Source organism: Puma concolor, chromosome A2, assembly GCF_028749965.1.
Source record: "Puma concolor isolate L17-30 chromosome A2, mPumCon1.1.hap2, whole genome shotgun sequence".
Lineage (NCBI taxonomy): Eukaryota > Metazoa > Chordata > Mammalia > Carnivora > Felidae > Puma > Puma concolor.
Genome location: NC_141668.1, coordinates 7,085,300 through 7,112,226, shown reverse-complemented (window position 1 = coordinate 7,112,226; position 26,927 = coordinate 7,085,300). Strand labels below are relative to the sequence as shown.

Genomic DNA, 26,927 nt, shown 5'->3' with positions numbered 1-26,927 from the left:
TCTCTCAAGCGTATGTGTCTTAACAAGGCCACTAAATGCTGGCCATGAACTGCTCATCTTGCCTTTTGAGTGAGATATCATGGATATCACATGGTGGTTCCCAACTGGGAATGATTTTGCCCCACAAGTAGGCTTGGCAATCCCTGGAGCCATTTTGGGTTGTCACAGTAGGGGGATGCTACTGGAATGTAGTAGGTAGAGGCCAGGGATGCTGCTAAACATCCTGCAATACACAGGACAGTCCCTGTATGGCCCCATATGTTGATAGTATTGAGGGTGAGAGACCCCAATGCAATGGATTGAAGGGTGTCCAGACACACCAGCTGTCTTTGGATTAGAGAGTGGGAGAAGTAGCTTCGAAGGAAGTGTTTTTTCCTTATTCACAGTGTTTCTGTTTTGCTAATGCACTGCGTGTGTACCTATTTTTCACATTGGATCATCAAGTGCCCCTCGACTCCCCACTACAGCCTCCCCTTCCTTACAGCGACCCCCTTCACTTCCTGTTCTCTCTCTTCCTGCCCCGAGAAAGGCATTGCTCAGAATATGGCTTTTGTGGTGAGTTTAATTTTTAAGAGTTAAAAAAAAAAACAGTTTGCTGATGCAAAAAGGCAGGAAATCTGAAAAAAAAACCGCAAACACACCCCAACCCTCATCTTCCTGTCCCATCATTACAATTGTTTGTACCGTGGACCCATTGGCCCAGCCTTCCCCGCTGCCATATTGTCCTCCTCTCTAATGGACTTAGGCATCAGCATATCTCATCTTCTATTTTACCAGGAGAAGCAATGTGATGCTAACAGGAAAACTTTGTGGTCTTAATCCTGGTGTTTATTTCTGAGAATAGACACAGGATATACTTACCAGATTGGTGTGAAATCTACCTGTGAAAAACATGACACATTTTGATCTTCAGCTGCAAACATTTCCTGTTTATTGCTTTTCACCTAATGCTTCTTCATATGTGTTAGGTGGTGGTAGCATGGTGGTTCTGTGTTTTCCCAGATTAGAGAATGGTGTGTGGGCTAGATGAAAAGGGGTCAAGCCTGTGCCAAGAAGTGTTATGCTCAAATGAGCCTCTGGAAATAGATTTGTAATTTGTCTGTAATAAGGCTAGTAAGTTCAAAATGAGGTCATTTAGACATTATGAAAGTTTTCCTAGCTTTCACTCTTCCTGCTGGTGCAGCCCTCCAGAGCCCCCACAAGTTCTGGTTTTCCTTGGGTATATTTTTGAGGTTCCCAAAAGATGAATCCCATTAGCTCCTGAAAACCTGTGACCTGCCATGTGGTATTACCATGTTTTTCTTCTTTCTCTGATATGAATCCTCTGCTGGGTACTGCCTAGAAGGCACTATTGATCATCAAGCATAACTCTCAATCTCATTGGTCAGCCAGGTTCTCCACATTGCTAGGTCTACTGGAGACTAGAGCTTTCGCTAAACACCCCTGTTATTTCTTCTAACCATCTGTTTCCATTGGGCAATGAGGTTCTCATGGGCACCACTGTTGGCTCCATTGGTCACTCATCCCCTTCCTCCCTGGGTTACCTACAATGGAAATGGTGACACTCCACAGATGCCCATGCCAAAAACCTTGACTTAGGCAAAAATCCTCAACAAAACACTAGCAAATTATAAGTCAGTCAGAGAAAGACAGGTATCATGTCTTCACTCATATGTGGAATTTGAGACACTTAACAGAAGACCATGGGGGAAGGGAAGGGGAAAAAATAGTTTCAAACAGAGAGGGAGGCAAACTATAAGAGACTCACTGAGGGTTGATGGGCAGGGAGGGGAAAATGGATGGTGGGCACTGAGGAGGGCACTTGTTGGTATGAGCACTGGGTGTTGTATGTAAGCAATGAATCGTGGGAATCTATCCCTGAAGCCAAGGACACACTGTATACACTATATGTTAGCTAACTTGACAATAAATTATATTAAAAAAATATACATATAAAGGTGAAAAAAATACTAGCAAATTGAATACAACAACTTATAAAAAGAAGAGTAGACCATGAGAAGTGTGTACCACCTAAAAATATATCTACCTGGGATTTAACCCTCATTCAATATATCAGCGTATTCTACCCTATTAAGAGAATAAAGGATAGAAATCACATATTATCTCAAAAGATGCAGAAAAAACATTTGGCAAGATCCAACACCCCTTTATGATAAAATACTTGGGGAAACTGGGAAGAAATATAATCACGATGTGCTTCACAGCTGTCCCAACTCCTTGGTATTTTAGGCAAAGCTGTTCCTGCAGCAGTCCCCTGTCACCTCCCCAGACACACGCATGCTGTGGATGACTGTGCCAACTCATTGCTTAGACTTAAGGATTCATCTTACAGCTCATATTCTTATTTATTTATTTATTTATTTATTTATAGAGAAAGAGGGCACAAGTGAGGGAGGAGCAGAGAGAGAGTCAGAGAGAGAGAGAGGCAGGGCTCACCTGGGATTCACGTTTTACCCAAAGCCTGGCTCGTGCTCACTGAATGCGGGATTTGAACTCATGAACTACGAGATCATGACCTGAGCCAAAGTCAGATGCTTAATGACTGAGCCACCCAGGCACCCTTATAGCTTATATTCTTAAGGAAAGTTTTCTGATCCACCCAAGGTTGGCTTAAGTGTCTGTCCTATATGACACTCAGATCAAGTGCTTACTATCTTGTCTATATACCCAAGTACATTGTAAAATCTTTGGTGACAGAAACTCCTTGTTGTTAAGTTATATCCCAATATTTGATATGTCCAAGGCCCTCAGTTTTTATTTATTTATTATTTATTATGTATGAATGTGTGTATGTATGTATGTATGTATGTATGTATTTATTTAGAGACAGAGAGAGAACATACGAGAGGGGCAGAAGGAAAGGGAGAGAGAGAATCCCAAGCAGACCCTGTGCCCAGCTTGGAGCCTGACTCAAGGCTCCATCCCACCACCATGAGGTCATGACCTGGGCTGAAATTAAGTGTCCAACGCTTAAATCACTGAGTCACCCAGGCACCCCCAAGGCCCTCCTCAGTTTTGAATTTGTCACTCAGATGTCAGTTGAGTATCCCTTACTCTGATGAATTGGTTAAATTTGGTCCAATCCATTGTTACACAGTATGTGAGAGCTTGAAGTCCTCCTTCCCATTTCTGAGAGCTCTGTGCTCTTCCTCAGCCTTTTCTCCATTTTCTCTTTCCTATGAAATTATGCACTGTTTCAGTTTCAGCCTATGTCTCTGAAAGTCCAAAATGCAGTGCTTTTACAGTTTTTATTTAAACTGGTATGCACACACAATTATTAATATTCAGCCTTTTCTTTCTTTTTTTAATTTTAGAAACGTTACTGGAGATTCGCGCAGAGCACACAAGTCAGCCCACGGCTTCCTCTTTCATTTTGATCACTCTCTTCTCTTTGCTCTCCTCTCTTTTAAACAAATTTTCAGATGATTTTACTCATGTATATGAGATCCTGTCCCTTCGTGGACAATGATGACATTTCTCTTTTAGTCTGTCAAGCTTTGGTGTAAAAAGCCCTTCACTCCCCAAGCACCCTCCCCTGCATTGTATTGAAAGGGAAGAAAAGTCAATTTAATACACTTCATTTAAAATTTAAAAATTTCCCACATATTAAGAACATTGCGTAGAGGATAGATAAACATCAACTGTGGACCAAAAAATATCGGGGCATCTGGGTGGCTCAGTCGGTTAAGCATCTGACTTAGGCTCAGGTCATGATCTTGCAGTTCATGAGTTCGAGCCCTGCGTTGGGCTCTGTGCTGATGGCTCAGAGCCTGGAGCCTGCTTTGGATTCTGTGTCTCCCTCTCTCTGCCCCTCCCCTGTTCACGCTCTGTCTCTCTCTCTCAGAAATAAAATAAAAACATTAAAGAAAATGTTCAGGGTATTCCGTCAGGCTCAGTGAGAAGATCTATTTGTACTTATTTTTGGTATCCTGCTTGTGTTCTGTGAATAGTTGAAAGACTCCACTGTAAATCTTCTAGCACCTAGAGAAAGGCTGTCTCTTTTTGAATGTTCTCTAACGTTTTTTTTTCAACTGTTTACTGCTTGTTGCTTATTTCCGTTACCAGATCACTGCCAGTTCCTTCTCTAGGCTCTTGATTTTTCCCCTTTCCCAGGGTCTCATGATGTTGCTTGAGGGAAGATATTTTGTGGTGTGCTTGTTTTTCAGCTTTTGATCTTGTTCTTCCTTTACATATTGTAGGAGCTGTTTTTGATTATGGCTTATTACTTTGCTCCTGTGGTTCCATGTTCTTGGGTGTTTCCTCATGCAGGTTGAGAACGGTGACTTGTTGGTTTCTTATACCTGGAGTTCTAAAAGTCATTTCAATATTGGCTTCTCATTGGGTACTTTGCTTAGAACTGCTTCGTATGTTACAGATTTCATTGGAAATACTATGTCAAAAGATTTCTGCTAAGAGAGCAGCTGTTTTTCTGCATTTGATAGCACATTATTCTTAAGCAGGAAAGCGCTAGTAAAATGCAAAATCTTGCACCCATTCTTAGCACATGTACCAGTTAAGCTGTGCTCCTCCCTCATCGGAGCACCAAAGTACAGTAAAACCTTGCATTGCGAATGATTTGTTCTGCGAGTGTTCTGCAAGATGAGCAAACATGTCTAATAAATTTTAACTTGAAAAACAAGTGATGTCTTGCAATATGAGTAGTACATGATGCCCAATGTCACATGATCACAAGTGAGCCAATGGTTCTTCCCTCTCTTTCTCTCTCTCACTGTGGGATTGTGGGTGATCTTCTCCCATGCTTGGATGCTGGTCCCAGGCCATTGTGTTTGGCAGAAATTAGTGATTTTTTCAGAACGTTGGAAGGTGACCACAACTGGCACTAGTGTATTTTTTGTCACTTCAATGCACCTATGGACAGGCCTTTGCTTTTCCATCTAAGAGTAAGCTAAAGAAGGCTTTCCTTCATTTTAGGTCAGGCCGCCTGCAGATAGAGACCCTTTCCTTTGCTGCCTCATTGCTAGTTACATTAAATACAGTCTATGACAAGAGTTTATTAATTCTGTAGTGTAGTCAACATCCGTGCGAGCATATACAATGGCCCTGGTGCAGAAAAAGATTCCACTGAGCCAATAGATAGCAGTGATTCCATTAGTGATAGTGGAAATCGTCCTACACAATAATCCTCCTCTCTCTTGTCTCCCTCACACCAGCCACAAAGGTTTTCAAAAGGAAGTGCAGGTGAATTTCTTTATTTTTCTTTATTTTTTGTATTTTCTTTATTATTTTGTATTATATTGCATTATTGTAATCCTTTTTATATGAATATTTTGGGGTGTGAAATGAATCATCTGAGTTTCCATTATTTCTTACAGGGCAATTTGCTTTGATATACAAGTGCTTTGGATTACAAGTATGGTTCCAGAATGAATTATGCTTGCAAATCAAGGATTTACTTTATGTTAAATTAGAGGCCACTGATTTGGAGATAAGTTTGCATTTTTAAACACACCAAGCTCCATTTATCTCCTTGTCTTCAAAACCCAGACAGTACTGAGATGGCTGTGTGAAAACTGAGGGAGGCTGAGCCATGAGAACGGCCTCCAAAGTGAAATTTACAACCGTATAGCAAATAGCAACAAGCAAATTGTTACTTTGACAGGAGTTTGACTAGAAAGCCAATCTCATCATAAATAGGGTCATTTTCAGGTAGTTTCACTGTAGCTCTTCCTGCATTTGTGCAGTGTAGACCAATGTTTCTTACCCACAGGAGGAAATTGCTTTGTTGACATCTGTACTAAACTATTGTCAACTCACCTGAAGCTTTTAGATTCCATAGCCCTGAATCTTTCTTGGCCTTAGATACTTTTGTGGCTAAAATTTCATGATATCTACCAAAAATGAGGTACACATTTATTTCCATTAAAGAAGCTACACCCTGATTTTCAGGAATATATACATCCAGTTGTATGACTGAGGTCCTGGGGATAATATAAAAGCATTGATCTTTTTTGCTAATTAATTTATATGCACTATATGATCTAATATAGTCATTATGTATTTATAACATTTCCTACATTTCATTATCTCCCAGAAACCTGTGAGTTGACTGAGCTTGTCAGATGGTTCTTCCTTGTGTGACATTGGCAGGAGTTGCAATCACCTGGGGTCCCAGTTAGATGCTTCACTAGATATTTGTACTAGATGCTTTACTCATAGGCTGGTAGTGGATGCTGGCTTTGGCTGGGAGCCCAGCTGGGCCTGTCAACTGCAGTGCCCACATGTGGTCTTCTGCTCCAGTCTGAGCTTTGCAGAACATGGTGGCTGGGTTCTGAGAGGGACTGTTCAAAGAGCAGTGTTCCATGAGCTCCCTACTCTTTTCATAGAGAATCTCTTGCTCCTCAGTTTCCAAAGGAGAGAATACTTGAATTCCACTCCCTGGGAAGAGAATAATATTCACTCCTTCTCATAGAACCAGAAGTAATTTGGGGGAAAGAACTTGGAGGAAAGCCTGACATCCATTGTGTCCAGAAAAATGGAGTAGGATTTCTTTGCCTCAAACCAGGAAATAGGTTCCATGTTCCCTCTCTTCAGTTCCTGTATCTCCCTGGACCCATGTCCTAGGGTCCTGCCTAGGGTTTCTGGTCTCCATGGTCTAATCTAACCACAGAAGGTCTGTCTCTGGCTCAGGTGGGTCTTCTTCTTCAGGTTTGCCTTTCTCAGTGTGGTGTGGGGTGGGGTGAGTAGAGGCTCACTCTGGGCCCCGCAAGTCTTCCATTGAGTCCAGAAGGTTTGGAGAGCTCCATTTTAACCTAGATTCCTGCTACATTCTTTAACCTAACTTACTAGGGGGCTCTGTACTTTGGATGAAAAGGTGATAATTTGCCCAAATGACTCCATTCTTTGTGTGTATATGCTATTATTCAGAACTCTGGAGGAAAGAAGAGGCTCCTTGGCACTCTGAATGGAAACAGTAGCATCCGGAATGAGAATAGCAGTTCAAAAATTATTAATATGCTTACTCTTTTGTCTTTCTAAGCACATGAACGTGGCTAAAATCTATCAGAGGCATACTTTTCGTTTTGAAAAACTGGTAGGGGAGGAGTCATACCTGAGTGCCATTTTGTGAGGAATAAGCTTAGGAATTCCCTGAGCTGCACTGATGGGTTAACAAGGCATAAGGAATTGCGAAGCCATAGGATGCTCACACCCAAGTTTGGGTAAACAAGATTAGGTAAATGGGTATAGAGAGGGCAGGACAAAGGCCCCAGTATAGACAGGGCAGGGCAAAGGTCCCAATACAAAGGTATATGAGGTAAACAAGATTAAGTATTCAGGGCGAAAACGCCCCCTAATTTAGTACTATAGCAAAAAGCTGCTTTCATGGAAGGAAGGACCAAATTAGGTCAACAGGTAAATAGGGCTATAGACTCTTTGGGGTGAAGCTGCCCAGAGCAGAGCTAATTAGCAAAAGAAAGGTGCTTTGTTGATCCTCAGGTAGCATGCTTTATCTGTCTTATCCCCTAGGCTAGCTAAGATGAATAGATGTGGCATCTCATGTCTGCCATTAACATCCATCTGCCAGGCGCCAGGATTTTGTTTTATATTGACCTAACCCCCTAACACCATATATCTTAAAAAATGCCTTTCCCTCATGCCCATGAGTTAATGTTCACAGATTTATTGTCTCTTTGTGCACGTCCATCATCATGTTTGTAAGCCTTCTGATTCTAATAAAAATGGAGCAAGTACCCTTATCGGGGTTCTTGTATTCTCCTGGACATTAGCCATCTCTTGCATTTTAATCCTGCATCCCGCTTTCTTGCTGGGCAAGAAAGAACTCTAGACCCAGAGTCTACGACACCGTTTGATATGCATTTCTTTCCACATGAGTGAGATGAAGGATCTTTTTTGTATGTTTACAATCAGTTTGTTTTTCTGGCAACTCTCGAGTTTTCTTTTGTCCATTTTTACAATGGGTTGTTGGTCTCTTGCCTTTCAATTTCCTAGAATCTTTACGTATTAGACAGCTTAGTGATTTGTCTATTATATAGGTTACAAATATTATTTTCTAGTTTGTTATTCATATTTTACTTTTTAAAAAATGTAGTTGTATATCACTGTTATTGTAGGCAAATGAATCAATAAATTTATGTGCTCTGGCTTTTGAGTCCTAGTTAGAAAGACTTTCCACATGCATACTTTTATGTTTCCTTCTAGAACTTTTTTGATTTCCTTTTTGCTAACATTTAAATCTTTTATTCATGTGTAATTTATCCTGGTGTTTGTCAAGCGTTTATCTTGCCTTTCTAGCATCAACTGTACTTCAGGTTACTAAGTAAATGAAGAGGGAAAGAATATCCTAGTACAAATATTCTAGCTGCATAATGGAAAAGAAATATTAGAATAGAAAATCACCATTTTGCAATACTTATTTAAATTTTTTTAGTTTATTTGTTTTGAGAGAGAGAGTGAGCAGGGAAGGGGCAGGGAGAGAGGGTGAGAGGGAATCCCAAGCAGGCTCCGCACTGTCAGTGCAGAGCCTGATGTGGGGCTCGAATTCACAAACCATGAGATCATAACCTGAGTTGAAACCAAGAGTTTGATGCTCAACCGACTGAAACACCCAGGCACACCGGCAATACTTATTTAAATAATAGATCTCCACAGTGATCATCAATGACTGTTAACATAAAAAGAGATGAAAAAATACACTACATCCCCCCCTGATGGAAACATAGGGCACCATTTATAAGTAACATTGTCAAAAAAAAATTGAACTTGATTCTGATCTGTCCAATCAAACCAATCACAGCTAAGTGCCAGCTTACAAAAATGTTTGAGACAGAGGAACGTACTAAAAGACATTGTGAGGGTAAAAACAGAAACATTCAGAATGTGGGAAAATTAACTGTACAAATGTCTAATGTCTTGGATAAGCACTTTGCAAAAGAAGACAGGGGGTGGGGGTCTTCTGTTTCAGGCCATGATGGAATAACCAAGGTTATTATTTATCATCCATCCTGTGATACTGTGATTTATAAGAAATATATATTTGGGGTGCCTGGATGGCTCAGTCAGTTAAGTGTCTGACTCTTGATTTCGGATCAGGTCATGATCTCACAGTCATGAGATTGAGTCCTTGGGATTCTCCCTCTCTTTGCCCCTCCCCTGCTCACTTTCTCTCTCTCAAAATAAATAAATAAACTAAAAAAAAAGAAAGCAATATTTATTTTGTCAAATGATCAAAATATATTTCTCATATGTATTTGGTCTTTGTCTATGGCTCATGGCTCAGCTTCTAAGACCCTTGAAATTTCCTGTGATATGGATGATAAAGGTGTCTTTGTTATGTTAATGAAGGATCCACCCAAGGCAGGGCCTGTACTGATTGCCTGGAGGACCAGCAAGGTGATTATAGAGCATTGAGCTTTCAGTTCCACCCCCAGACCTCTCAGGATGGGAGAGGTGAGGACTGGAGGTTGGATCAGTCAATGGCCAATGACTTAGTCAATCATGACGATGCAGCAAAGCCTCCATAGAAACCCTAAAGGTCTGGGTTTACATATTAAGTCACAGATTTATTAAAAAATAAATTAATTAATTTAAAAGGGGGGTGTGCCTGGGTGCCTCACTCAGCTGAACCTCCAATTCTTGATTTCAGTTCAGGTCATAATCCCAGGGTTGTAGGATCAAGCCCTGTGTTGGGCTCCAGCTGAGCATGGAACCTGCTTAAGCCTCTCTCTCTCTCTCTCTCTCTCAAAATAAAAGATAAAAATATAGTCACAGATAGGTTCAAGTTGAAGATCTGAAAATGATATAACGTACATAAAGTCTATAAAACCTGTAGTGGCTATATTGGTATCAGACAAAGTAAGCTTCAGAACAATGCCATCTGTACACCAGGGATAAAGAAGGACCCTCATAGTAATAAATAGGTTAATTCATAGACAAGACACAATCATATTGAATGTGCATATACCTCATTAGTAACAGAGCTGCAAAAAAAACCCCAAAACAAAACCAAACCAAAAAACCAAGAGAACTTCAAAACTGAAGAAGTGAAACTGAAAACAATGAGTGGAGAAATAGACAAATCCATAGAACTGGAGATTTCAACACTCCTTTCTCAACAGCATACATTTTCTTCTCAAGACTGAGCATAGACAAGGGAAGAAATATTGTTTCATAATTCAGATTTCTTCCCATCAAACTCTGACTTGTGGTTTCATTTCCACATTTCTTACCACTATCAGTCTAATCATTGAGTGGATGGGGTGGGGTCTTGTGAGGTGTGTGGAGGGACAGAGAGGAGATGAACTGTCAGATTTCACTTAGTTCCAGATCTTGCACAAAGAGGGGCTTGGTATATGCTATCTAAGCTTTCCAGGCTTCAGTTTTCTCTTTTGTCAAAAAAAAAAAAAAAAGAAAAAGAGTCATCTTTCTCTTGGGTGAGTAAAGTTGGAATCCCTGAGATCCCTGTGAGTGGATGGAGGAGGCTGTTCACAGTGCACCAGGGATGGGAGCCGTGGTGTTCCCAGCATCCTGTTAGACCTATTCTCAGCATAGGCTGGAAGGTGTCTGTCCCTGACCAGGAAGTGCTCTCAGCATTTTCACCTAAGGGCTAAATTACATAGTTGAGTTGATTGTGCCCAGAGGGTTGGCTAGGCCATAGCTGGTGGGCGGAAGCTGGCCAAGGGTGAGTAGACATCGGGTTTGTCCATTCTTGAGTAAAGTCATCTGCACTCAAAGTGAAAAATGAGTAAACGTTGGGACAGGGGACAGACATGCAGTAGGGAACATATAATTCCCTCTTCTCTTCAATGGCAAAGAAGTTGGCTTTAGTAATGGGTAGAAAAAAAAAGAAGAAATGGCTATTTACCACTTACTTTTCCATCCTTCGGCGACAGTCTTGAGTGTTTTCCAAGCCCAGAAAAGTCCCTTTTCAGCCTTAGAATTTGACATTGGAAGACCATCAACAAAGCCTTTGTTCAGATTCTGGTGATTGTTAAGGGAGTCATGATGCTGCCTAGAGGGCAGTCCAGAAGATATTTCTGTTATCTTTCTGTTATTTGATTTCTAACTGGAAATATACTGGTTGGAGAATATACTCCATTTGGTTTCAACTCTTAAATTTGTTGAGATTTGTCTTATAGCCCAGGATGTGGTCTGTCTTGGTATATGTCCCATGTGTACTTGAAATGGATGTGTCTGCTGTGGTTATTTCTGTCAATATCAATTACATCCTGCTGGTTGATGGTGTTATTGGGTCGTTTCTCCTATGTGCTTGCTCATTTTCTAAAAGTTGCTCTATCGATGGTTGAGAGAGAGGTATGGAGTCTTTGAATAGAATTGTGGCTTCATCAGTTCTCCTTTCAATTCTTTAAGGTTTTGCTTCACACATTTTGCAGTTCTGTTTTTGGGAATATACATTTAGAATTGCTTTGTCTTCTTGATGGACTGACCTTTTCATCACTGTATAACATCACTCTCTGATTTTGATGATTTTCTTTGCTCTGAAATCTACTTTATTTGATATTAATATAGCCATTCTTTCTTTCCTTTGCATGGTTGATATTTGCATTGTTTATCATTTCTCATCCTTTTATTTTCAACCTGTTTCTACCATAATATCTGAAATGATTTTCTTTTTTTTTTTTCAATTTTTTTTCAACGTTTTTTATTTATTTTTGGGACAGAGAGACAGAGCATGAACGGGGGAGGGGCAGAGAGAGAGGGAGACACAGTCGGAAACAGGCTCCAGGCTCTGAGCCATCAGCCCAGAGCCCGACGCGGGGCTCAAACTCACGGACCGCGAGATCGTGACCTGGCTGAAGTCGGACGCTTAACCGACTGCGCCACCCAGGCGCCCTGAAATGATTTTCTTATAAGCAGCATATAGTTCGGTCATGTGGTTTAATCTACCTTCCCATTTCTATCTTTTGATTGGTGTATTCAGATCCCTACATTTAATGTAATTAATTATTGAGGTGTTAGAGCATAAGTCTGCCATTTTTATTTTATTTTATTTTTTTTCCTTTGTTCTCTCCGGTTTTCACTTCTCTATTTTCCCCTCTACATTCCTGTGGGATACTTGAACAATTTTATAATTCTATTTTGATTTTAATATAGTTTATTTATTTATTTATTTATTTATTTATTTATTGGTTGTGTGTGTGTGCGTGTGTGTGTGTTAGTTTTTATTTAAATTCCAGTTAGTTAATACACAGTGAGTTTCCCGTGTACAGCTTAGTGATTCCACACTTCCATACCACACTCAGTGCTCATCATCCTCAATCCCCACTTATGCCCCTACCCACCTCCTCTCCTGTAACCATCAGTGTGTTCTCTATAGTAAAGAGTCTGTTTTTTGGTTTTCCTCTCTCTTTTTCACCCCTATGGTTGTTTGTTTTGTTTCTTAAATTCTACATATGAGTGAAATCATATGGTATTTGTCCTTCTCTGACTGACTTATTTCACTTAGCATTATACTCTGGCTCCATCCAAATTGTTGAAAATGGCAAGATTTCATTCTTTTTCATGGCTGAGTAATATTCCATCACACACACACACACACACACACACACACGCACACACACACGGTCAAACCTTGGTTTGCGAGTATAATTCGTTCTGGAAACATGTTTGCAATCCAAAGCTCTTGTATATCAAAACAAGTTTCCCCATAAGAAATAATGGAAACTCAGATGATTCATTCCCAGCCCCCAAATTTTCATGTAAAATGAATTAAAATACTGTAATGTAATACAAAATAATAAATCAAATACAAAATATAAAGAAAAATAAGCAAATCAACCTACACTTCCCTTTGAAAACCTTCATGGCTGGTGTGAGGGAGACGTGAGAGAGGAGGGTTATTGTGTAGGACATTCACTATCGCTAACGGAATCACTGCTATCTATTGGCTCAATGGAATCTTTTTCTTTTCATGCAACTTTAACATGGAACCTGTCCCATGACACTTTATTTTGCCTCCTTTTGAGGATTTTGCGGAAATGTGACATTGCATTGTTGTTAAACAGATTTATCACTACACTTGTACAGCCTTATTCGGGTGGTGATTTTCTACAGAATTTTGCACTGCTTCTCATGTTTTACACATCTCTCTAATCTCATTTGAAGTGAGATTCCTTCCTCTCTTCCATTCTCTTCCTCCTCCATTCTCTTCCTCTGCCTTTTTCTCCTCCTCTGCAGATGAGATGCAGATGTAGACTTGTCATAAAATCTTGCAATTTCTGCCACTTGCATACTTTGTTTGTACTTCTTGATGATTTCCTTCTTAGCTTCCACTGTAATCATCTCCTTCTTCTTACTGCCTTTCTTTTCAACCTTTTACTGCATGGGGGCCATTGCATACAGTGGCACGGATGTTGACTACAGTACAGAAAATAAACTCTTGTCATATACTGTATTTAATGTAACTGGCAATAAGACAGCAGAGGAAAGGGTCTCTATCTGCAGGCAGCCTGACCTAGAATAGAAGCAAAGCTTTCCTAGGCTTATTCTTGTATGGAAAAGCAAAGGACTGTCCATAGGTGCTTTGAAGTGACAAAAAATACACTAGTGCCAGTTGTAGGTACCTCCCAACGTTCTGAAAAAAAAAATCACTGATTTCTGCCAAATGCCGTGGCCTGAGACCAGCATTGGAGCATGGGAGATGATCATCCACAATCCCTCAGTGAGAGAGAGAGAGAGAGAGAGAGAGAGAGATGAACCATTGGCTCTGTTGTGATCATGTGAGTTTGGCATCATGTACTATTTGTATTGCAAGACATCACTCATTTATTATGTTAAAATTTATTAGAAATGTTTGCTCATCCTGTGGAACACTCTCAGAACAAGTTACTCACAATCCAAGGTTTTACTGTGTGTGTGTGTGCGTATCACATCTTCTTTATCCACTCATCAGTCAGTGGATATTTGGGCTCTTTTCATAATTTGGCTATTGTTGATAATGCTGCTATAAACATTGGGGTTCATGCATCCCTTTGCATTTGTATTTTTGTTTTCTTTGGATAAATACCTAGTAGTGCAATTGCTGCATCATAGGCTAGTTCTCCAGAGCCTGTAACTTCTATATCCCCTGTCTACAGAACAGTAGGATCCAGGATCCCTGCCCTTATCCCACCATGTATTTAGGGTCAGGCACTTCCAGTTTGTCTTTATGTATCAGCTACTCCATGATCACCTTGTGCTTGAATTTCACTCAGTGTCACAGTGGGTCTCAGCTTGCTTTGGTTTGGATCAATAGCTGCCCCTTCAGGACTGATGTCTTCCCTAGTCATTACTGCTACTACGGGGCCATCCTCAGAGCAGGGTGATGTGGGGGCAGCCTACACTTCCTTACTGCCCTGTCTCCTCACATTGATTGTGATCTCCTTTAATGGCACAAACATATAATTAATGTACGTTGACCAGGGTTAACTAGAAGGAATCACAACATGAAGGATGTTCAGTTGGCCCTTGGACAACGTGAGTGTGAACTCGGTGGGTCCACTTACACATGGGTTTTTTTTTCAATAGATACTGTTCAGTACTGTATGGGGCACCTGGCTGGCTTAGTCGGTGGAGCACGTGACTCCTGATCTCAGGGGTGTGGGCTGGAGAACCATGTTGGGTGTAGAGATTACTTTAAAATAAAATCTTTAAAAAATACTGTACAGTACTGTAAATGTATTTTTCTCCTTATGATTTTCATAGTAACATTTTCTTTTCTCTAGTTTATTGTAAGAATACAGCGTATAATATATATACCATACAAAGTATGTATCGGAGCGCCTGGGTGGTTCTGTAGGTTGAGTGTCTGACTCTTGATTTTGGCTCAGATCATTATCCCAGGGTTGTGGGATCGAACTCCACATTGGTCTCTGTGCTGAGCATGGAGCCTGCTTGAGGTTCTCTCTCTCTCTCTCTCTCTCTCTCTCTCTTTCTGTCTCTCCCAAATAAAAAAATCGAAACATGTGCTAATCAACCACTTACATTATTAGTAAAGTTTGGGGAAGAGTCCAAAGTTATACTCAGATTTTCAGTTGTCAGGAGGTGGGGAGGTCATCACTCCTAACCCCCATGTTCAAAGGTCAACCATATTAGTTTCTAGGGCTTCTGTAATAAAGTGCCACACCCTGGGTGGCTTATAATGACAAACATTTAATTTCTCACAGTTCTGGAAGCCAGAAATCCATAATAAAAGTGTAGGCCGGGCTAGGCTCCCTCTGAAGACTGAAGGGGAGGATCCTTCCTTGTCTCTCCAAGCTTCTGATGGCCCCAGATGTTCCTTGGCAACATGATTCCCACCTCTGCCTCCATCTTTACATGCCTGTCTTCCTTTTGTATGTGTCTGTGTCCACTTTCCCTTTTCTGATAAGGATACAAGGCATGTGGATTAAGGTGTACCCTAATGGCCTTATCTTTTTTTAAATTTAAATTCAAGTTAGTTACCATATGGTGTAGTATTGGTTTCAGGAGTAGAATTCAGTGATTCATCACTTGCATACAATACCCAGTGCTCATCCCAACAAGTGTCTTCCTTAATGCCCATCACCCATCTAGCCCATCCCCCACCCACCTCCCTCTGTCAACCCTCAGTTTGTTCTCTATACTTAGGAGTCTCTTATGGTTTACCTCCCTCTCTCTTTTTTATCTTCTTTTATTTTTCCTTCCCTTCCCCTATGTTCATCTGTTTTGTTTCTTAAATTCCACATAGGAGTGGCATATATATATATATATATATATATATATATATATATGTCATATCTTATTTATCCCTTCATCAGTTGATGGACATTTGGATTCTTTCCATAGTCTGGCTATTGTTGATGGTGCTGCTATAAACATTTGGGTACATGTGCCCCTTCGAATCAACACTCCTATTACCTTTTGGATAAATACCTAGTAGCGCAATTGCTGGGTTGTAGGGTAGTTCTATTTTTAATTTTTTGAGGAACCTCGACACTGTTTTCCAGAGTGGCTGCACCAGTTTGCATTCCCACCAACAGTGCAAAAGGGTTCCCTTTTTTGCACATCCGCACCCACATCTGTTGTTGCCTGAGTGGTTAATTGTAGCCATTCTGACAGATGTGCGGTTTTGATTTGCAATTCCCTGATGATGAGCGATGTTGAGTATTTTTTCATGTGTCTGTTAGCCATCTGGATGCCTTCTTTGGAAAAGTGTCTATTCATGTCTTCTGCCCATTCACTGGATTATTTCTTTCTTGGTTGTTGAGTTTATAAGTTCCTTACAGATTTTGGATACTAACCCTTTATCAGATATGTCATTTGCAAATATTTTTTCCCATTCTATAGGCTGGCTGCCTTTTAGTTTTGTTGATTGTTTCCTTTGCTGTGCAGATGCTTTTTATTTTGATGAAGTGTCAATAGTTTATTTTTGCTTTTGTGTTTCCCTTGCCTCTGGAGACATGTATAGCAAGAAGTTGCTGTGGCCGAGGTTAAAGAGGTTACTGTCTGTGTTCTGTAGGATTTTGATGGTTCCCTGTCTTACATTTAGGTCTTTCATCCATTTTGAATTTATTTTTGTGTATGGTATAAGAAAGTGGTACAGTTTAATTCTTCTGCATGTTGTTTGTCCGGTTTTCCGAACAACATTTGCTGAAGAGACGGTATTTTTTTCAATTGGATATTCTTTCCTGCTTTGTCAAAGATTAGTTGGCCATATATTTGTGTGTCCATTTCTGGCTTTTCTATTCTGGTCTGTTGATCTATGTATCTGTTTTTGTGCCAGTACCATACTGTCTTGATGATTACAGCTTTGTAATACAGTTTGAAGTCTAATAGCTTTTTCTTAACAATTAAATTTTCAAAGACCTTATTTCTAAATAAGGTCACATTCATAGGTACTGGGGTTTAGGACTTGAACATATCTTTTTTGGGATAGTACAATTCAACCCATTAGTGGGGAGAAAAGCTTAAAAAGTGAAACTGAATATAAATGTTAACAGAGTACAAAGAACTAAAGTTAAAACCCTCTTAAGGATGCTCTCATGAGCCCACTCAAGTTTCTGGACATTCCATATAAATGGAACCATACCTTTATGTGATTTTTTGGTGTCTGGCTTCTTTCACTTAGCATAATGCTTTTAAGGTTCATTAAGGTTGTAACATGGATCAGTACTCCATTTCTTTTTATGGCTAAATGATATTCTATTGTCTAGATATATCATATTTTGTTTATCCATTTATCAGTTGATGTACATTTGGGTTGCTTCCACTTTTTTGGCTATAATAAATAATGCTATGAACATCCATGTACAAGTTTTTGTGTGAACATGTTTTCAGTTCTCTTCGGTATATACCTAGGAATGGAATTACTGAGTCACATGACAACTCTATGATTAGCTTTTTGAGGAATTGCCAGACTATCTTCCCCAGTGGCAGCACCATTTTACACCCTGAGCAGCAATGTATAAAGGTTCAATCTCTCTACATCCTCACTAGTGTTTGTTAGTTTTTCTTTTTCTTTTTTTAAAATTATAACCACTCCATGAATGTGAAGTGGTTTCTCATTCTGTGATTTGCATTTCCCTAGTGACTAATGATGTTGAGCATCTTTTCATGTGTTTGTTGATTATTTGTGTATCTTCTTTGGAGAAATGTCTAATCCATTTTTTTTTTTATCTATTTAAAAACTGAGTGATTTGTCTTTTTATTGTGGAGTTGTAAGAGTTCTTTATATAGTCTGGTACTAGATCTTTGTCAGATATGTAATTTGCAAATATTTTCTCCCATTCTGTGGGTCGTCTTTTCATTTTTGATGGTGTTCCATGATATGCAAAAATTTTAAATTTTGACGAAATCCAGTACATCTATTTTCTTTGGTTGCTTCTGATTTTGGTGTCATATATTAGAAACTATTGCCTAACTTACGGTTGTAAAGATTTACACTGTGTTTTCAGAGTTTTATAGGTTTTCTTTTAAGTTTATTTATTTTGAGAGGGGGAAGGGGCAGAAAGAGAGGGGGAGAGAATTCCAAGCAGGCTCTGCACTGTCAGCACAGAGCCCAACGTGGGTCTCCATCTCATGAACCGTGAGTGAGATCATGACCTGAGCTGAAATCAAGAGTTGGACACTTAACCAACTGAGTGCCCCAGGCACCCTGTTTCAGACAGTTTTTCCTGGCATGCTCTATACTTTCACATATATCCTACATGTATAGATAGCTTCTAACACACTGCCCACAAACACACTCTCTTCTCAATATGTCCTGGATCGCAGCCTTAGTGGGACATGCTGGCCCTCTAGGACCCCCGGAATGTTCCTTCCCATATTCCCATCAGCTCAAACACTGCTCCTTGGGAGTTCCCTGGGCTCTCAACCTCCCCAACTAAAGAGCAAGAAGCCAATATTTCTCACTATTTGGGTCATGAGTTAAAAGTTTCCATTGTTCACGCTGGACACCTTGTTATTCTTTTCTCACATTTATTTTTGCCAGGGACCATCCCCTTTCTCAGCAAAGTGACATTGCCAGAGTTTTGTTTTATTTTTTTTCTTTCTTTCTGTTTGAGAAGTGAACAAGACCCAAATCAAGATCCCTTATCAGGGCTTCTGCTAGAACCATACACAACCCCTTAAGCCAGAATAACTTTTGCAGTTGAGGGAATTTCAGGTCTTAGCGTGTGGCATCCGTGTCCCCGTTCATGTCTGCATGGCTTGCATGCAGGCTGGTGGGCCTTTCTTTGCGATGTGTGCTCAGCTGTTGCAGACAATTTCCCCTTTTTATGCATTTCATTAGAAATCTGAGGTCATCAGCAACCTGAGAATCCCTGGCTGTGAGGACAACCTGGCAGAGGATACTGGAGGGAAGAGATATGGAATTGCACCGTAGTATCAGAGAGGGGCTTGACTTTGTGTGTGAGGGTAGAGATGTTGGAGACAAAGCAAGTGTGGGTAGAGAGCTAAGGAGGCACAGTTAGGATGGACAATAGAGGCTAACCTGGCTCATTTGACCTGGACCGGAGAGATGACCCTTCCAGAGATGCATGGGACAGAAGGAGATGATTCTGCACCTCACATCATCTCACTAGTTGGCCCACAAATCTGTTTGTCTCCCTACCCACCCGGACTTTTTTTGAGATTGAAATAAAAGAAAAATTTCCAAACCTCTTAAATGTTGTTTATTTATCCCTGAGTTGAAAAGTGTATCCTCGCCCTGTGAGTGTGTGAGCCAGTCAAAAAAACTCCTCTTTGGAAGTGGACTTTCTTCAGGGTCTCAATGGCCCCTAGGGAATGGAGTCTCTAGTCTTATTCTCCTGGGACTTGTAGAACGTCTGCTTGCAAGCTGCAGAGGGGTGGGAATGGCCATGCTCAGGGACAAATTCCCTTGCTGGTACAGATGGACAGTTCTATTCCAGTGTATTCTGTTCTTATGATTAGGTGCTTGAGTGTGTGTGTGTGTGTGTGTGTGTGTGTGCGTGCACGCGCAAGCATGAGGTATCTGGTTTTTGCAGACTGGGCTAAGAATGACATAGTGTCTATTCAATGAGCAGATAAAGCAGAAAAATCATCTACCAGCTGAAGGATGGGCATTGAGGAGGGCACTTGTTGGGATGAGCACTGGGTGTTGAATAGAAGCCAATTTGACAATAAATTATATTTAAAGAAAACACAATGTGATTTAGTGCGTTTATTTATTCAATTCAGATAACTCAAATAAACGAGTATGGCCGGAGGCTCTGATCATTGTTGGCTTTCACCCTAACCTGAGGGGAGTCCAGGACAGGAAGGCAAAGACAGGAGCGGAGACAGTTCAACGACGGGAGAGGCAGTCTGATCGGCGGAAAACAGACCAAAGAAACGCTGCTTGTTCGGCTTCACTCAAGGGAGAGAGAGCTCAGGGAAGCCCTTGACCTCTGGGAAGGTATTGTAGGAGTTGGCTCAAGGCAGGGCTCTGAATAGGAGGGAGGAAGGAAGAGCTTGTGGGCCCTAGAGACGCACAACACCAGCAGGGGAACGTGATCTTCAGTTGATGGGTCAAAGTCCTTCTAACAGGGTCACTCAGGACGGCCCTCAGGCAAGGCCAGGGGCCCACGCGGGAACACCAGGCCCAGCAGCAGCACGCCCCCCAGCAGCAGAAGCACCAGCCGCCACCTCCGTCGCGCGGCCTCCAGCCAGCGCCGCCCCCGCCCCCACTGCCGACCCCACCCCCGCCCCAGACCGCGGGCCGCCAGCCGCGCGGCCACCAGGCGGAGCGTGTCCTCGGGACGCGCGTGGCGCCGGGCCCACGCCAGGCCGTACACGTCGTCGGTGAAGGGCGCGCCGTCGTGCTCCAGCGCCAGCCGCTCCACCAGCGCCAGCAGCTCGCCCACCTGCGCATCGCGCTCGGCGCCCGCCGCCCGGTTGTCCAGGGCGCACACGCGGCCGCCGCACTCGGCCACCAGAGCCCGCAACGCGCGGTTGTCGGTGGCGCGCACGTAGTCGTGCAGCGAGCCCCCCTCCAGGTCCTCCCGGCGCGTGAAGACCAGCACGGCGCGCGCCAGGACGCCGGCGCCGAACAGCTCGCGGACGCCGCGCGCCGCCTCCTCGTCCTGGGCGGTGAAGCGGCCCAGCTGCGTGACCAGCAGCAGCGCGTGCGGCCCGGGCGCCGAGAGCAGGTAGCAGCTGGCCCGCTCGGTGCAGTCCGGGTCCGCGTGCCGGCCTTGGGCGGTGAAGAGGTCGGGGGTGTCGGTGACCTCCACGCGCCACCCGGCCCAGCTGCGGCTCCCCAGGGCGCAGCTTCTGGTCACCGGGGTGGCCGCGAGCCTGGACGGGAAGAGCCTGTGGCCCAGGATGCTGTTGCCCGTGGCGCTCTTGCCCACTCCGGTCCTGCCGGCCAGGATGAGCCTGAGCCTGCGCTCCTGCGCGAGCGGCTGATGGTCGTCCGGGTCCTGGGAACCTGTGAGGACAGAGTAGGCGTGGGCCGTCGGCCTGAGAGCACGCGTCCAGCTCCACCGGGGCTCCGGGGTGCCTCCTGAACAGAGGAGGGCACCGACGCCTCCCGCTTCTGCTTGTCCAACCAGGCCTTTCCCAGGCGCTCTGGTTAGAGCTTGTGCGACTCCGGGGGCATCTTTAGCCACCTTTCTTCCATCTTTGGCTCCAGTGCGTACACCTGCCCCCCAGTCCATGCTCCGGCACCGGGTGCATACCGCTCTAGAGGGTCCCCCTCCACGGTCGCAGGCCATGACTTCAGCTGACATTGCCTCTGGTCGTCCGCACCTTGCAGAGCTGCTCCGTGCTCGACGACTTCCCAGGCCTCTGCCAGACTTCTCCCAGGGGCCATCCCAGCGAGGAGATGCGGGACGGCACAGAAGGCCTGGGAGTGAAGGGCTGTCTGGAGTCCCAGACAACCCCGGGTTGGAATCACAGCCCCGCATGTGCCAGCTGTGGAACCCTGGGCAAGTTTAGTCTAAGCCTTTAACGTCTTCTGCATAATGGGAGGGGTGACAGAGAGTTGTGTCTCCCAGGGTTGATCTGAGTATTAGATGACAGGATCTCTTTGCTTCTTCCCTTCCTCCACTTCCCCTCCTCCTCCCTCTTCTCTCTAGTAAACCTGCTTCCAGTAAGACACAGTTAACCCTCCATCCTTGTTCACGGACACAGTCTACCTGGTAAACCGTGTTCCCTCTAGTCCATGATCTCAACCCTCCGCATCTTCTGTGGGGATCGGAGTAGATGTATTATCCTCCTTGTACACTTTGGGACCCAAGGCACAGGCTAGTCAAGGCACTTAATATCCTACAGTAGGGCAAGGGCAGAGGTCCAGCAAAAATGCAAAGCTGGGGCTCTAGCTGTTTCACCCCAGCATGGGGACATGTCTAGGATTGTCTCTGTTCAGTCTTTTTTTTTTTTTTTAATGTTTATTTATTTTTGAGAGAGACAGAGACAGAATGCGAGTGGGTTGGGACAGAGAGAGAAGGAGACGAATCTGACACAGGCTCCAGGCTCTGAGCTGTCAGCACAGAGCCCAACGTGGGGCTCGAACTCACGAGCTGGAGATCATGACCTGAGCTGAAGTCAGACGCTCAACCGACTGAGCCACCCAGGTGCCCCAATGTCTCTGTTCAGTCTTGAGTTAGCCCATGGCCTTGGGACCCAGAGCTGACGCCTACGGGCAAGTACACATTGAGATCAGTTCTTACCGTAGGCATTTTCTTCATCTCTGGCCATCTTGCGTCCTCCCATGCCCACCTGAAAGAGTTCCAAACACAACCTGTTAGTTCCTTCATTCCTTCAATCATTCATTCGTTTATCGAATAGGTATAACTACCTAAGGTGGCTCAGGCAAGGTCCAAAGAGCTGGTGACATCCCAATGAAAGGTCATGCTTCCTGCCCTCCTCTGAACATCAAAATTTGGGGAAGAACCCTGGAAGGACCTGGTTGGTATTGGAACCAAACCGTGCGATCCTTTGGTGAGCCTCGTTGGTCCTTTCAGGGACCCTGAATGCAAATGACAGAGTGGTGGTGATAACCGGTCCTCTGTGTCAGTGAGTGAGCCTTAGCTGAGAATTTCCCATGTAATTTATGTCAGTGGCATTAACTGTAGGCACAAAGTGTTCCCAGAAGATTCCACAGCCAGGGGAGACTTTGGAAAACCGTGAGAATCAGAAATTCTGCTCAGTGACATAGGGAACCACCTTAGGGCAGTTGGCTGGGGATGGGCCGAGGGGGGGGGGGCGGGGGGGGGGGCCGGGGGATAAGAAGAGAGTTTGCAGTTTGCTTTTGAAAATTGGAAAAGATACCTATCTCCCATGCTGATGTGAAGAACCTGTGATCTGCTCTCCAAACACCAAAGAATTTGGCTTGTGTCATTTGTGTAAATATGACCTGTGTGCTGGAGAGATGGGACACTCCCTTCCGGCTCCTGGTGTTCCTGCCCCGAATCTGAGGCCTCTCAAACTAAGCGATGACCCCAAGTCCGGCAGGATTTACGACAGCTAGCCATTCAGTGATGGAGTCTGCTTGATCTCACGAGGACCTGGTCACAAGGGCGCAGCTCTGCTCTGTCTGCTTCGCCAGCCCTGTGTCCCACTCACTCCCCTTCTGGGTCAGCTGCTCCGCAGAGGACAGGTTTCAGGGCCTTTCCAGCCCGCCTGTGCGCTCACCCCCATGACCACTCCTTCTCTCCCACGTTTCTGTCTGAGTCCTGTCTGTGCTCCACTATCCATTTCAAATGCTACCTCTTCATGGCGACACCTGGCTATTGCAAGTGACCTTGCTGTGTCCCATGGGCAGCACACAAGGACAAGCAAAGGGAAGGGTTGATTGATAACTTGTCTCTCTGACCCGTTAGATGACAGGTTTGTCTTCTGCATAACGCCTCTTTCGGCTCCCCAAAGCCCTTGGTAAAGTTGATTCCACAGGCCTCAGGTGAGTAGTGATCTTGTGTGTAAAAATTAGCAAACTCCCATAACTGACTGCACAGCAGAACTGGAGAAACAGCCAGAAGATTCAGTGCAAGGAACAAGAATTTAGCTAAAGCAAGAAGTCCTTATCGATGATGAAAATGACCAAGTGTGCTCTAGGAAATCCACCGGACTCCTGGCCCCTATGGGACTTCCCAAAGGTTTGCGATGGTTTGGGATGGGATTTGAAAAATTCTTCCAGAGTTTCTGAGAGCTGACATCTGGGGTTTAGAGGCTTGGAGTCACTGACTGATGTAGAACATGGAGACTCCTAGCATCTTAAATGCGATTGGATATTATGTATTCCCCAGCTTCCTGAACCTGCTGTCTTTTGGAAGTATCTATGGGAGTCTTTAAAATATATGTTTGACATTTTGTTTCATAGATGTGTACTTTAATAAGAAAAAAGGGGGTGCCTTTGTGGCTCAGTCTGTTAAGTGTTTGACTCTTAATTTTGGTTCAGCTCATGATCTCATGGTTTGTGGGTTTGAGCCCCTCATCAGGCTCTGTGCTGATAGCACAGAGCCTGCTTCGGATTCTCTCTCCTTCTTCTTCATGTGTGCCTCCCCTGGTCACATGTCTGTCTCAAAAATAAACAAACAAATAAATAAATAATATAAAAATAAACGTTAAAAAAACGGTATCTGTTACCCCTCCTCCTGAGGGATTTCTTTTTTTTTTTTTGTAATTTTTTACTGTTTCCTTATTTTTTTGAGAGACGGTGAGACAGAGCATGAGCAGGGAAGGGTCAGAGAGAGAGAGGGAGACGAAGAATCCAAAGCAGGCTCCAGGCATTGAACTGACAGCACAGAATCCATCCCAGGGCTCAAAGCTTAATGGACCAAGCCACCGAGACACCCTCCCCAACCCCCTGAGTGATTCTAATGCATTGGGTCCCTGCTTTGAGTTTCTGGGCCATTCATCCTGTCCAAGCCCTTCATTTATAGCCAGTGTGGGGATGAAGAGGGCTCCAGCCCACAGAGCCCTGGGCAACTTGGGCGGGGGACGGGATGTGCAAGGACACACAAGCACGTGTACTGCAGAGGTCTGAAGACCATGTTCATAACTGTTGCTGGCTCCTACAAGTCCCTGGGGGTGCACAGGGCTGAGGAGGTGGAGGGTGTGAGTGGGGTTCGGCTCACAGACACGATTTCCACTGTGCGATGTGTTCTGAGGTTAGACTCACTTGTTTGTCCTCAGAAATGTCTCTCTCCTTGGCTGCACATGCCCTCAGAGGGAGTGTCTGCAGCCTTCTGCAGCGTGCTCAGCCCTGGCAGTGCTTCTAGCAAACACCTTTCTGACCAGGCGAGGAGCAGGGCAGGATGAAGTATGTAGTCCCAAGTAAAAGTGTGCGCACTCCACGGCTGGAGAAGATGCTTACCATTTCTTCTTCACTTGCTTGTTCTGAAACTCAGAGCTCCCTGAAAAGCCTGCAAGGGTGAAGTTATTCTTTCTAGGTCCCGCTCCCCTTCCTGAGAGGTAGTAGAATGCAGGTGCCCACTCAGTGAGCTGCAACCAGGCCCTGAATTCCTTAGAGCCCCTTTACGCCCCCAATTCCTCCACTCCCCCCTGCCCCAGGTGGCTCCCTTCCTCCCTGTGTGTGCTCACCTTCCAGCAGAAGTGGTGACAGGCCCTGCTGTTGGCTGCAGAAACCCGTGTCCTGGTGCTGTGCCTTGGGTTGTGAGTACAGAGGCTGTTCCTGCCAGCACAGCACAAGGAGGAAGTCTCAGAGCCCAGGGAGGGAGGGCCCAGTGGTGCCGATTTAAAGGGACAGGACATGGGCCAGGTGGGCCAGCAAGTGGTGCCTTTGTGTTGTTTCCACTGCACAACCCACCTGTGCTGCTTGGGACTGTGCTGATCCTTTCCTAAGGTCGCCGTGGCACCACATCTTGTTCCTGGGAGGGGCTGTAACCTCAGTGAAGGGCAGTTTAGATTTCTGAGGCCTGTTCTCAGTTTTGGCCTCTGCTAATCTTATCTCCAGTTGCCGTTTGCTTTTTGGGTGTTTTCCTAGAAAATGGCCTCTTGAGAGTCTCCTTCCCAGGAATCAGGGAGGAATCCTTGAGTGGACATCAGTGTGGACAAGGCCACCAATGTGGTCCTCTCTGCCATCTCCTCATTCCTAAAGAAAAAGAGGTCTTTTCAGCTATTAAAGATCAGACAGCAGGAAGAGGATGGAATTTTCATAGGAGACTTAGTCTGGCCTCAAGTTGGTATCTCTGACCCAAGTGTCTGTTTCTCCTCTCAGGAGGTCATGAGAGAGGAAAATAGCCAGACAATTTGTGGAGAGAAGGCTACAACAGCGTATGGTGCCCTGTGCCCCGGATCTGGTTTGTTCTGGAATCATCTCTGCGAGCTTGCCTAACTCACAGTTTCTGGAGTCAACTCTCCCTGTGTGTAGTGAGGGCTTTCACTTAATCTGAAGCTAATGCTCTGGGGCCTGATTTTTAGCCAGTCTTGCCAGTTCATTCTCTCTAGTGAAGATACCTAACCCATGGCCCTCCACCTTATCCCCCCACACCCTATCCAGCTTTATTGAGATATAATTGAAATGTAACACTGTAATTTTAAAGGGTGCAATGTGTTGATTTGATACACTCTATATTGCAAAATAATTGCCAGCACAGTATTATTAGCTAACACCTGCATCACATCACATATTTACCATTACTCGTTTTGAGTGGGAACATTTAAGATCATCTACTCTCTTGTAACTGTTAAGGTATGATACAGTGGTATGAGCCATAATCACTGGGCTGCACATTAGATCCCCACAACTTAATCATCTTATAACTGGAACTTTGTACTCTTTGACCAATGTCTCCCCATCCCCCCATCACCCAGCCCCTGGTCACCACCGTTCTACTCTCCATTTCTATCAGTTTGGGTTTTTAAAATTCCACATAAAAGTGATATCATACAGTATTTGTTTTTCTCTGTTCGACATGTTTCGCTTATGATAATGCCCTCAAGTTCGACCCTGTTGTCGCAAATGACAAGATGTTCCTCTTTCTTTTCACAGAACTATATATATATATATATATATATATATATATATATATATACCCATAGATGGACCCTTAGGTTGCTTCCACATCTTGGGTATTGTGAGCAATGCTGTAGGGAGCTTGTGAGTGCAGATCTTTCTTTGAGATCTTGCTTGCATTTCTTTTGGATAAATACCCAGAAGTGGGATTGCCGGATCAAATGTAATGCTACCTATAATTTTTGGAGGACTGTCCATACTGTTTTCCACAGTGGCTGCACCAATTTGTGTCCCATGCACAGTGCACAAGGCTTCCCTTTTCTCCACATCTTCCCTAACACTTGTTACCTCTTGTCTTCTTGATGATAGCCATTCTAACAGGTGTGAGGCGATACCTCATTGTGGTTTTGATTTGCGTTTCCCCTGATGATGGTGATACTGAGCACATCTCCATGTACCTATGTGCCACCTGGATGTCCTCTTTGGGAAAATGCCTGTTTGGTTCCTCTGTCCTTTTTAAATAAATTGCTCGGGTTTTGCTATTAATTATATA

The 26,927-nt window shown here is 43.8% G+C and overlaps 1 protein-coding gene across 3 annotated transcripts; it reads right to left on the bottom strand.

Annotated features, from left to right (window-relative positions):
• Positions 1–19,621: 19,621 nt before the first annotated feature.
• LOC147582968 (GTPase IMAP family member 1-like) lies at positions 19,622–25,129 on the bottom strand. 3 transcript variants are annotated; one of them, XM_086686809.1, is made up of 4 exons: positions 25,000–25,118; positions 24,773–24,821; positions 22,128–22,176; positions 19,622–20,884 (listed from the first exon to the last, which is right to left on the bottom strand). In XM_086686809.1, exons 2-4 carry the CDS (start codon positions 24,773–24,775, stop codon positions 20,004–20,006), a joined length of 933 nt encoding a protein of 310 aa, XP_086542935.1. In that variant the 5' UTR covers positions 24,776–24,821; positions 25,000–25,118; the 3' UTR covers positions 19,622–20,003. The 3 variants fall into 3 exon arrangements, with proteins under 3 accessions (XP_086542935.1, XP_086542941.1, XP_086542947.1); XM_086686815.1 differs by lacking the exon at positions 24,773–24,821 and having other exon boundaries at positions 25,000–25,129; XM_086686821.1 differs by lacking the exons at positions 24,773–24,821; positions 25,000–25,118 and adding an exon at positions 24,578–24,766.
• Positions 25,130–26,927: the final 1,798 nt, after the last annotated feature.

What these genes read in the sequence shown, in the direction of transcription:
- LOC147582968 (XM_086686809.1), bottom strand. An exon ending in AGATGAAGAAAATGCCTACG is followed by an intron (nt 20,885 to 22,127) that starts GTAAGAACTGAT and finishes CTGTCCTCACAG; the next exon opens with GTTCCCAGGACCCGGACGAC.